Source organism: Argiope bruennichi, chromosome 7 (assembly GCF_947563725.1).
Source record: "Argiope bruennichi chromosome 7, qqArgBrue1.1, whole genome shotgun sequence".
Classification (NCBI taxonomy): domain Eukaryota; kingdom Metazoa; phylum Arthropoda; class Arachnida; order Araneae; family Araneidae; genus Argiope; species Argiope bruennichi.
The window spans coordinates 9,179,010-9,192,559 of record NC_079157.1 but is presented as its reverse complement, the minus strand read 5'-3'; the positions used below and the strand labels follow the sequence as shown (position 1 = coordinate 9,192,559).

Below are 13,550 nucleotides of genomic sequence, written 5' to 3'. Positions count from 1 at the left end.
CATAAACATTTTAGATGCGCCATCTCATGATGGACAGACTATAAGGAAAGTAAGAAAGGGGGGAAAAGAGGTATTTCTTACTTGATGGCATCCACCATGCTAAGACCCATGTGGACGCAGAGAACCGCATGATCGGGTCTTTCTTCAGGGGCTCCGCTGATGCAATAGTAGCAATCACCGAGGATTTTGATTCGAAGCTGATGGTATTTCTGAAAAAAAAAAGCATTGTAAAGGATTTATTAAATGACATAACGCGGTCGTTTGCTTTTAATGCTCCAATGGTTCATAAAAGAGAACACAATATATTTAATGCCAAATGCATGAACAACCATGGTTACTTTTTGACATAAAGCCATGAAGATTCAGCCATTTTTCATATTGGTGGATCTAATTTTAAATCCCTTTATCGAAAAAACGTCACCACCGGTGTTGTAAGATGAAACTTCACGTTCCTTTTTTGAAAGGAACGTGGAAGAATTTCCTCCTCATTATTCCGGAATTATTATTCTTGAAATTTAGAGACTCCATGGGTATGAAATTATATTTTCAATGAGCAAAAATTCACTCGTCCTAAGACATTCAATTCAGTTTAGTTCTATTAACGTCCCATTTTAAAGCAACACCAGGGATATTTTGGGACGGGCCCCATAATTCCGAACAACGGTTAGATGACGAGGACCACACATGAGCTGGCACCCCCTTTCTTAACTGCCACAACACACCAGAAGGAGGACGTTTGGCCACTAAGGATTTAACATACACCAGACTCGTTTAACGACGGTTCTTCGGTGGACTTGGATCTAAATCCTGTAACCTTCCAGTTCCGAAAATGAGACCTTACCAGCAGGCCTCGGCTTTAAGCCGTATTCTCAATGAATGGAAGCAGGGAAGAAAAATTATTTTAGTAGAAGTTCTTGTTTAAAGATTCGATAGAGTCGTCCGAAAGGTTCAGTTTAGTCCCATGAGATTATTGTCCCGTTTTAAAGCAACAATACGGCTACTTTGGGGTCGAATTTCGCAATTTTGAACATCGATCAGATGAAGAGGACGATATATTGAGCTGTCAAACCCTTTTCTACGAAACTTCGAGCAGATCTGTCGAAAGGAACGAAAGAGGCTGGAATCTCTGGTAACGTGCAGGCCAAGAAACACGAGAAAGTTTCAACATCAGAAGTCGAAGCGTTTAGACATATTTGATCTATATTATTTTGTGAAAAGAAATTTCAAATTTTGAAGACTAATGAACAGCTTAAAAAAACTTTAAAATCCATCTCAAATAACTTTTTTAAAAGAAAGTATACGATAAATTAGGTGGTGGAGAGGAGACCTGTTCCACATGCCTGAAGCGCTCCGACGTTTATGATGAAAAATAACCATGATGGTGCATAATTTTTGGTAATAATTTCTTTAATAATTGCTTGTTTTTGTTTAATCCATCGGAGCTTTTAAAAAAAAGCGATATCGCAACTATTCCTTTTAGGATTGTTTGCTAGAAATGATAACAGATAAAATATGTAAATATCAAATGATATTATATGTTTGCAAAATAAATAATGGAATAAGTGTTCCCCTTTGACTTTCTCGTTCATTTAGACAATATAGGATATATTTTTTATTTATATACCCTTAGATTTATTTGGCTGTTTTCAGACTTTGCTAAAACGATGGGTTCACTCGTGTAGCGGATTGTTATGAGTAAGGATAGAACCTGGGCCCTCGTGGTTCGCAGCCGAGTAACAAGACCACAAGACAAAAGTAATTACTCGTGTCCCGTAGCTGTTTTCTGGCTTATAAGCTTTCACCACACTTGAAGATTTCCAGATTAAGTCAATATCGTGTAGCTCCATTATATATAAGATGCCAAGACTTCGTCAAGTTCTATTTTTATTTTTACTTTAATAAAGACGAATGTGTGTATGTGTGGGCATATGTTAGCAATTTATAGGCTAGACAGTTTGAACTAAAGTTCCATAACTTGGTACATACAAACTTTAGAGGGTGGGAATGTGCACTTGGGAACGATTTATTTGAAACACTAATTATTATCTTAAATAAAGAATTAAACAAAATGTTGCCGTTTTTTTGAGAAAAATGCCAAAAATATTACACGTACAAAAATGATTTTTATATAATCTTAAAATAAAAAATATACATTTGAAGGATAGCTATCATTTCGTGCTTTAATTTATTGTTTAATCTTTACTTATAATAAAGACGAGTGAGTGTATGTGTTAGCACTTTGCTGGCTAGGTCGTTTGAGCTAGAGATAAAACTAAATATGAATCTTGGTCAAAACTATATTCGATTTTTCATTCAAAATCCCTTTTTCCGAAAGTCCCAAATTTGGTTTAATTTCAATCATATAAGTTGTTTCATTTCTCAGTTACAGTGTTAGTTTAGTTTAGTTATATTAACGTCCCGCTACTTAAAGGAACATTAGAGCTATTTTGGGATGGACCTCTTAATTTTGAACCGCGGTCAGATGACGCGGATGACACCTGAGCTGGCACCCCCCTCTCCACACCACATCAGCGGGTGGACATTTGGTCATAACGGATTTAACATGCAACAGACCCCCTTACACTACGGTTCTTCGGTGGAATCGGGTCACGAACCTGAAACCTTTCGATTCCGAAGCCGATACCTTACCACCAGGCCACCGCAGCCTGTTACAGCGTTCGTACATTAGAATAAACAGACCTGCAGAACGTTAACTTTTTGACAAATTGGCCCAAAATTTAATCTATATTTCTGATAATAAAACAAATCACCACATCTCAAATATCAACATCTTCTCGTTTATGAGTTCCTTTTATGATAATTGTTTGACGATTACAATGCTTTCCTTTTGTATGCTTTCTATACGAGTTAGTCAAAATTGTTTTCTTTTTCGTTTTCGTTATGAAGAGTTAGTGAACTGTATATGAATACAAGAGTACTCCATTGAACGACCTCTCATCAACAACATGGAAGGAGACTTACGTCGGAGAGCTTGTCGAACCTGGCGAAGAGCTCGTTGAGGATTTTGACCAGTTCGGGAGCGGTGCAGGTGGAGGATATGGCCGTGAAACCCACAATATCAGCGAAAAGGATGCTGCAAAAAAAGAAGAAAGATTTACAATTTAGAAAAAAAAATGACATAGTGAGCAAACAAGCATGGTTTGAAGCATGGCAATGTATTAAAACATAATTTGTTCAGTTCTTCCCAAACTGTAAACTGTGGCACCTTGGAAAAAATTATTTTATGAGAATCCTTGTTTAGTTCCCCTGTAATCACCGGCATCAGCACAGAGTTTCAACTGTTTTTTCCTAAATATGAATCTGTATAAACATTTAAGTGTTGGCTCTGTATAGGACCCATCTTTTGATCCGAAGTTCCCAAAATTGGCACATATATAATTTGAAAGGCGAGAATGTGCATTCAGGAGCAGTTTATTGTTTTTCCTCAGAACTTCCAAAAGTGTTGTAACAGAAGAATACAATATTTTAAATTTTACGCCATTTCAAAATTTAAAATACTGTATTCTCAATGACAACAGATTAAGAAGTATGGAATTATTCCTAAAGTTTCACTTAAAATTTTTTTTGTCTGTTTTCAAGTAATAGATTAATTACATTTTTGCCCTTTCATTTCAAACATTTTTATTGTTTCATCAAATTATTCTGTTATTCGGAATGATTAAAAATCATTCTATGTTGTTATTAATCATTCATAAAATTATATTATCTTATTCTCTGTCATTTTAAGTTATTCTTAATCATTCACAAAATTAAATTCTCTTATTCTCTGTCATTTTAAGTTATTCTTAATCATCCACAAATTATATTATCTTATTCTCTGTCATTTTAAATTATTCTTAATCATCCACAAATTATATTATCTTATTCTCTGTCATTTTAAGTTATTCTTAATCATTCACAAAATTATATTATGTTATTATCAGTCATTTTAAGTTATTCTTAATCATTCACAAATTTATATTATCTTATTCTCTGTCATTTTAAGTTATTCTTAATCATCCACAAATTATATTATCTTATTCTCTGTCATTTTAAGTTATTCTTAATCATTCACAAATTAAATTATCTTATTCTCTGTCATTTTAAGTTATTCTTAATCATCCACAAATTATATTATCTTATTCTCTGTCATTTTAAGTTATTCTTAATCATCCACAAATTATATTATCTTATTCTCTGTAATTTTAAGTTATTCTTAATCATCCACAAATTATATTATCTTATTCTCTGTCATTTTAAGTTATTCTTAATCATTCACAAAATTATATTATGTTATTATCTGTCATTTTAAGTTATTCTTAATCATTCACAAATTTATATTATCTTATTCTCTGTCATTTTAAGTTATTCTTAATCATCCACAAATTAAATTATCTTATTCTCTGTCATTTTAAGTTATTCTTAATCATCCACAAATTATATTATCTTATTCTCTGTCATTTTAAGTTATTCGTAATCATCCACACATTATATTATCTTATTCTCTGTCATTTTAAGTTATTCTTAATCATTCACAAATTTATATTATCTTATTCTCTGTCATTTTAAGTTATTCTTAATCATCCACAAATTATATTATCTTATTCTCTGTCATTTTAAGTTATTCTTAATCATTCACAAAATTATATTATGTTATTATCTGTCATTTTAAGTTATTCTTAATCATCCACAAATTATATTATCTTATTCTCTGTCATTTTAAGTTATTCTTAATCATTCACAAATTAAATTATCTTATTCTCTGTCATTTTAAGTTATTCTTAATCATCCACAAATTATATTATCTTATTCTCTGTCATTTTAAGTTATTCTTAATCATCCACAAATTATATTATCTTATTCTCTGTAATTTTAAGTTATTCTTAATCATCCACAAATTATATTATCTTATTCTCTGTCATTTTAAGTTATTCTTAATCATTCACAAAATTATATTATGTTATTATCTGTCATTTTAAGTTATTCTTAATCATTCACAAATTTATATTATCTTATTCTCTGTCATTTTAAGTTATTCTTAATCATCCACAAATTAAATTATCTTATTCTCTGTCATTTTAAGTTATTCTTAATCATCCACAAATTATATTATCTTATTCTCTGTCATTTTAAGTTATTCGTAATCATCCACACATTATATTATCTTATTCTCTGTCATTTTAAGTTATTCTTAATGATTCACAAAATTATATTATGTTATTATCTGTCATTTTAAGTTATTCTTAATCATTCACTAATTTATATTATCTTATTCTCTGTCATTTTAAGTTATTCTTAATCATCCACAAATTATATTATCTTATTCTCTGTCATTTTAAGTTATTCTTAATCATCCACAAATTATATTATCTTATTCTCTGTCATTTTAAGTTATTCTTAATCATTCACAAAATTATATTATGTTATTATCTGTCATTTTAAGTTATTCTTAATCATTCACAAATTTATATTATCTTATTCTCTGTCATTTTAAGTTATTCTTAATCATCCACAAATTATATTATCTTATTCTCTGTCATTTTAAGTTATTCTTAATCATCCACAAATTATATTATCTTATTCTCTGTCATTTTAAGTTATTCTTAATCATTCACAAAATTATATTATGTTATTATCTGTCATTTTAAGTTATTCTTAATCATTCACAAATTTATATTATCTTATTCTCTGTCATTTTAAGTTATTCTTAATCATCCACAAATTAAATTATCTTATTCTCTGTCATTTTAAGTTATTCTTAATCATCCACAAATTATATTATCTTATTCTCTGTCATTTTAAGTTATTCGTAATCATCCACAAATTATATTATCTTATTCTCTGTCATTTTAAGTTATTCTTAATCATTCACAAAATTATATTATGTTATTATCTGTCATTTTAAGTTATTCTTAATCATTCACAAATTTATATTATCTTATTCTCTGTCATTTTAAGTTATTCTTAATCATCCACAAATTATATTATCTTATTCTCTGTCATTTTAAGTTATTCTTAATCATCCACAAATTATATTATCTTATTCTCTGTCATTTTAAGTTATTCTTAATCATTCACAAAATTATATTATGTTATTATCTGTCATTTTAAGTTATTCTTAATCATTCACAAATTTATATTATCTTATTCTCTGTCATTTTAAGTTATTCTTAATCATCCACAAATTATATTATCTTATTCTCTGTCATTTTAAGTTATTCTTAATCATTCACAAATTAAATTATCTTATTCTCTGTCATTTTAAGTTATTCTTAATCATCCACAAATTATATTATCTTATTCTCTGTCATTTTAAGTAATTCTTAATCATCCACAAATTATATTATCTTATTCTCTGTCATTTTAAGTTATTCTTAATCATCCACAAATTATATTATCTTATTCTCTGTCATTTTAAGTTATTCTTAATCATTCACAAAATTATATTATGTTATTATCTGTCATTTTAAGTTATTCTTAATCATTCACAAATTTATATTATCTTATTCTCTGTCATTTTAAGTTATTCTTAATCATCCACAAATTATATTATGTTATTATCTGTCATTTTAAGTTATTCTTAATCATTCACAAATTTATATTATCTTATTCTCTGTCATTTTAAGTTATTCTTAATCATCCACAAATTAAATTATCTTATTCTCTGTCATTTTAAGTTATTCTTAATCATCCACAAATTATATTATCTTATTCTCTGTCATTTTAAGTTATTCTTAATCATTCACAACATTATATTATGTTATTATCTGTCATTTTAAGTTATTCTTAATCATTCACAAATTTATATTATCTTATTCTCTGTCATTTTAAGTTATTCTTAATCATCCACAAATTAAATTATCTTATTCTCTGTCATTTTAAGTTATTCTTAATCATCCACAAATTATATTATCTTATTCTCTGTCATTTTAAGTTATTCGTAATCATCCACAAATTATATTATCCTATTCTCTGTCATTTTAAGTTATTCTTAATCATTCACAAAATTATATTATGTTATTATCTGTCATTTTAAGTTATTCTTAATCATTCACAAATTTATATTATCTTATTCTCTGTCATTTTAAGTTATTCTTAATAATCCACAAATTATATTATCTTATTCTCTGTCATTTTAAGTTATTCTTAATCATTCACAAATTAAATTATCTTATTCTCTGTCATTTTAAGTTATTCTTAATCATTCACAAAATTATATTATGTTATTATCTGTCATTTTAAGTTATTCTTAATCATTCACAAATTTATATTATCTTATTCTCTGTCATTTTAAGTTATTCTTAATCATCCACAAATTAAATTATCTTATTCTCTGTCATTTTAAGTTATTCTTAATCATCCACAAATTATATTATCTTATTCTCTGTCATTTTAAGTTATTCTTAATCATTCACAAAATTATATTATGTTATTATCTGTCATTTTAAGTTATTCTTAATCATTCACAAATTTATATTATCTTATTCTCTGTCATTTTAAGTTATTCTTAATCATCCACAAATTATATTATCTTATTCTCTGTCATTTTAAGTTATTCTTAATCATTCACAAAATTATATTATGTTATTATCTGTCATTTTAAGTTATTCTTAATCATTCACAAATTTATATTATCTTATTCTCTGTCATTTTAAGTTATTCTTAATCATTCACAAAATTAAATTGTCTTATTCTCTGTCATTTTAAGTTATTCTTAATCATTCACAAAATTAAATTATCTTATTCTCTGTCATTTTAAGTTATTCTTAATCATTCACAAAATTACATTATCTTATTCTCTATCTTTTAAAGTTATTCTTAATTATTCACAAATTATATTATCTTATTCTCTATCAATTTAAGTTATTCTTAATTATTCACAAATTATATTATCTTATTCTCTATCAATTTAAGTTATTCTTAATCATTCAAAGAATCATTTTATACTGACTAGTCTTAAAATAACATTCCTGGTTTGGATATATTTGCAACTGAACCTGATGAAGGAAATGAAACCAGATTGCATACACAAATTGTGGAAAGTGGCCACAATAAAAGTGAAGATGTGATTAAAGTCGCCATTAACAAAGATTCTAGCCCGGTCAGAATCCAAAAAGAATTATTATAATTAGAGCCCCCTACTCCACGTGCAACCATTTCAAGGTGGTAAACATCCCTAAGTGCAAAATATAGAATCAGCAATTGTTCATACTTTTTTTTCTTCTCTATATGCATCCCACATTCTATATGCGAAATTTGATTTTATTCCTTTCACTTTTAATTGCAGATGTCCGCAAATAGTAAAAAATAGTATATGGCCACACTGAATTATTCGGCATCTTTCAACGAATTGTTCTATTCCATTCTTAATCATACAAAGAGTTATATCATAGTGTTTGGAAATCATTTATTAAGTAGGCACATGCTATACTTTATCATGTAAAGAAACATATATATGATTCCGAATTCACCAACGAATCACTCTAAATTATTCTGAGATTTGTTTACATTTCCCCCCCCCAATTCTGGGCCTACGATGTTATTTTATCAATGATTGAACTTTGTGATTTACGGATTGCAGCTCCGATTCCCGCCCATTTTGTATGAGAACCTGACACCATCAGTTTGAAATTTTTTTTAAAAAATAAAATGCCAAAGCCGCTTTTTTATGTGAGTAATGATTCAGCTTTGTGATTCATGGGTTGCAGTTTTGAATCCTGAGCATTTTTTATAAGAACCTGCAATCATTATTAATTTTTTTTTTTTTACAAAAAAGAGAGAGAAAGAGTGTGAGAGAGATTTTTTTTTTCAATTTTAGAATCTTAATGTTATTTTAGTAATGACTCAACTTAATGATTCACGGATTGCAGTTACAAATCGTCTAGTCTAAGAGCCCGCAATCATTATTTTATAATTCTTTACACAAAGATAGATAGATAGATAGAGAGAGAGAGAGAGTTCAATTATAGAGCCTTGATGTTATTTAAGTAATGATTCAATTTAATGATTCATGGATTGCAATTATAAATCACGACCATTTTGCGTAAGGGCCTGCAATCTTTATTCAAAACTTTTTTTACAAAAAGATAGAAAGAGGGAGATTTTTTCAACTTTAGAACCTTGGATATTATTTTAGTAATGGTTCAACTTAGTGATTCATAGATTGTAGTTCCGCCTCTTGGCTATTTTGCATAAGAACCAGAAATTGTAATTTAAAAATTTTTTACACACAAAAAAAAAGATTTATTTTTTTAATTCTAGAATTTTGATGTTATTTTAGCAATGCTTCAACTTAATGATCCTCGGATTGCAGTTACAAATCCCGTTCATTTTGTATAAGAATGGGGAATCATTTTTTGAACCTTTTTTGCAAAAAAGAGACTTTTTTCCATTCTAGAACCTTGATGTTATTTTAGCAATGATTCATTTTAGTGATTCACGGATTGCAGTTTCGAATCCCAATCACTTTAGATAAGAACCTGGAATATAATCTTCGTTCTTAGTGATATAGTACTATTGAATTCATGCAGAATTCGGTAAAAAATTTTCACTATCAATAATTTGCAAATATCAAGTTACAAAATTATGAAATTAAATCTATAATGATATTCATTTTAAAAAGTATAAATTAGAATAAATATGATTAAAAAAATTAACCTTCGTAAATGCTCAAAATAAACGATACAGTTAAGAATAATTTAATATTTTAATGATTAGATATCTAAGGTAAAGAAATTATTTTTATGTTTATTTGCGGTATACAATGCTGATTAAAACTACCCAGTGTATAAGCAATCATTATAATAAGCGCATAATAAGAAAGTGGACAAATTCGAAAAAAAGTTGAAATAATAAAAAAAATCATTTTATTTTAATTGATGGAAAATATTACAAAAACATTTGACTTCTGACTTTCGAATGCGAAACATTTAAAAATAACTAATGCAATTATCGTTTTTAAAGTCTAGAAAATCATCTTCAATCCCTCATGCTTCAAAAAATATTATCCTTATAATAACCTCGACTTTCAATTTCCATTCAAAGAAGCTCTCGTTTTTAATTAATCCTTTTCTTATTTAATTAAAGTCATACAAATTAAGAGTACTTCCCTTCCAAAATCATTAATTTGAAGCAGTGAAACATTGCAAAAATAAAATCCTACTCAGAAAGCGACATTGAATTGACGTCTTATGACTATTTAAATTCTTTGCTGCAGTTTAAAAAAAGAAATTGAAAGCAAGGGATTAAAATTCTAATTGGAAATCTTCGATTTAGTTTTAATAACATTGTCGTCAGATTCAAACTGCTGGAATTTTCTTTATTTTTCTGTTGAGAAAAGATGACTTATGAATGGAAAAATGAAAAGAATGTCTGGTAATACGGAGTTTCAGAATAAAACTATTTTTTTTGCAAGAATTGTAATGCAAATTATCTCATTCAAAATATGTGCTTGAAATTTAAACTTCAAAGAATTTAAATACTTTGTTACACCGACATTTTCATAAGAGGGAAATCAACTAAATTTTTTTTCTCATAATAAAAGGGCTAAATGAATTTTACAAGGAAATTTTCCCATCCAAGAAAAAATATATATTTTTTATTTTGCATAAACAAATTTATAAAATTGCTTGATTTTATTTATTTTGCTTTGTTTCAGGTTTATAGAAATAAATACCGTCATTGAATCTTCGTTCAGCTTTCGATGTATTAGAAATCTTAAATATTGTAAAGTTAAGTGTTTACGATGATACTAGGCAATTTTAATATATTCATCATTAATATCATTAATTTTAATGAAATATGCATTTCATATAAAAAGATCCATCTCTGGCAATGAATATGAGAAAAAAAATGAATACAAGTTTTATAACATTTATAATAAAGAATTATGAAACATATGAAAGACAAAAAGAAAATACTTTAAAACTACCAAATTACCAAAAAGAAAAAGAACGTAGAAAAATGCTAAAAAATACGGAGGTAAAAACAAAAATCATAAAGGCGTAAATAATAATGCAGATAAATAATAATATTAAAATAATATTATAAACAAATGTGTTCCGTCCAAAACAACCTTTGAAAATCGAATATATACAACAAATAAAATTATCCATTTTATTTCGAATATTTCTGCAAAGTCTTAATGTTTTTTTTTTATGATTTTGCTTAACTATTCAGTTTTTTTTTTATTTAAATTTTTTTACTCATTGGAGTGCTTTAAAAACTTCCTGTATTTTATTATTTTTAACTACGTTTTGCATTTCATTGCATAATTGAAAAAAGATTTTATGAAATGTGATGCATTTTTCATGATGAATGGAAATATATGTCCACATCGTATTGTGTAATATTCGAAATATTATTTATAATGAAATTAAAAGTATTAAAATATATGATGCAATTTAAATATCAATGAGTTTTGAAACACAGTCCGCATTTTATAGTTGCTTTTAATTCATTAAAGAAATTAAAAATGTTGCTTATATCTTTTCAAAAAATGAGAAATGAATAAAAAATATTCAAGGAAAGTCACCGAGAATTTCTAATTTGACACGCATGTTTTTTATTTTCGTCACATTAGATTGATTATTTCCAACAATATTACATAAAAAAAGAAAAAAAAAACTAAACTATAATTAAGGGATTGTTACATGTGACATAAGACAAGAAATATTAATTTCTAAGATATTTAAAATACTCCTTCTCAAGAACTATAGACACAGATAAAAAAAAAAGCAGAAAGACATTTTGATAAGTAATAAATGTCAGACAAGAAATTATCGAAAATGAAATTTCAAATGGTTTTTATGAAATAAATATTTTTGAAATTTAATAGATTATTAAAAAAATCTTTCCTAAAAAATTTTAATAAATTAATTTTAAAAGATTAAAGTTGAGGATTAAGATTGAGTTGAGTTAAAGAGGAAGTTAAAATCGACCGCAGTTTTATTTTTCATGATTTTTCAAAAACGATAAATTTACCAATGTTAGAAATTTTTTTAAAGTGAAGAATATTTTTGGAAAATTCTATTTAATTTTACCTTTTCTATTTTTGGTTATGATTATAAATGGAATGAAATGAATAAAAACATATTTTGTTCAAAACTGTTAAATGAATCAATAGTTTTGCTTGTTCAGTATTTTATATTTATTTCAAATAAAAAAAATTACTTTCAATCAAAAGCTAAAAATTGGATTGAAATAATAAAAAAGACAGATCGTTATTTTTATAATATTAAAATAAAATTTATGAAAAGATAAAAACATTAAATATGCAGATGGAAATTCAGCTTATGGAGAGTCACTACTTTCACCATTTTTAATAACATAGAACAAAATTTTAATATTTTAATAATCTAAATTTTTATTTTGTGCTTCAAACATTCCCTCTTGGATTAACAAATTAAATTTTGTGCTTTAATTGGAGATCGGCTATTCAAATTTCTGAGCCTACATTTTTTTATTTAAAGTTTTGCTAAATTTATTGCTTTTCTAATTATTTTAAAGTAATTTTTTTTAATTTCTGAGTCTGCTTTTGAATTGGGTCGGCATTTCATATAAAGTTTTGCTAAATTTATTGCTTTTCTATTTCTAATTATTTTAAAGTAATTTTTTTATTTTTCTTCGTTTCTCTAAATTTCGAATGGTTGCTTAGGTTACAAAGATAACTATTTATATTAATACTAGTTACTTCTGGTGGCCAGTTAATTAGCTCGCAATATTGGTTTTCTTGGTATTTTTTAAAAACTATTAATATGAAATGCATTTAATCAAAAGTTCGTCTTTTTATTTAATAAAACTAAAAAAAAAAGCACTACTCGATTGAATTGTTTGATGAAAAATGGAATTATTTTGAATTTTATTATGAAAATGGAAAAAATTTGTACAGATTATGTATTAAATAAAGCTAAAAAATTATTAAAATTAGCATATAAACATTTTTGCAACATAATATTTTTGGAAGATACAGCAGAAAAACACCATTATTATTTAGCATATTTTTAACTAAATTTTGGATTGTGAATGCTGGCAATAACCGTTTTCTTTTTTTCCCAAGATCATGTATGTCGAATTTCATCTAAATCGTTTTAAAAATATAGAATTCTAATTACAATGTACACACAAAATTTATTTTATCTATATAAATTGTACATTATTAATATTTTCAATATTTTCATTATTTTATTGCGAACGCACGTTTTTTGTTTGTTTGCGCCAATTTTATTTGGCAACTACTTTCATCTTTTTCCAAGCATAGTTAAACAATTAGAATGTTTCATGTGGAAGCATAGTTTTATTTACTTTATAATTAACTTTATTGTTCAATAGATCTCCTTGTTGTTATAATAATATGTAGTTAATCAAAATGGATTAACTTTTTGATCAAAATTGATTGACTATTTTATAAAAAAATTAATTGACTATTTCATTAAATTTGATTGACTGTTTCATAAAAAAATCAATTGGCTGTTTCATCAAAGTTGATTGACTGTTTCATCAAAACTGAATGTCTATTTCATCAAAACTGAATGTCTATTTCATCAAAGTTG

At 26.5% G+C, this 13,550-nt stretch overlaps 1 protein-coding gene across 3 annotated transcripts in view; it reads right to left on the bottom strand.

The window, feature by feature from the left end:
* Nucleotides 1–13,550, bottom strand: part of LOC129975033 (adenylate cyclase type 3-like) — a 376,283-nt gene that overhangs the window by 84,555 nt on the left and 278,178 nt on the right. For all 3 annotated transcript variants that reach the window (XM_056087897.1, XM_056087899.1, XM_056087898.1), the window contains exons 7-8: nt 2,983–3,094; nt 82–209 (exon numbers count right to left, since the gene is read on the bottom strand). In XM_056087897.1, the coding sequence (XP_055943872.1) occupies nt 82–209; nt 2,983–3,094 (240 nt within the window). The remainder of the gene's footprint in view (nt 1–81; nt 210–2,982; nt 3,095–13,550) is intronic.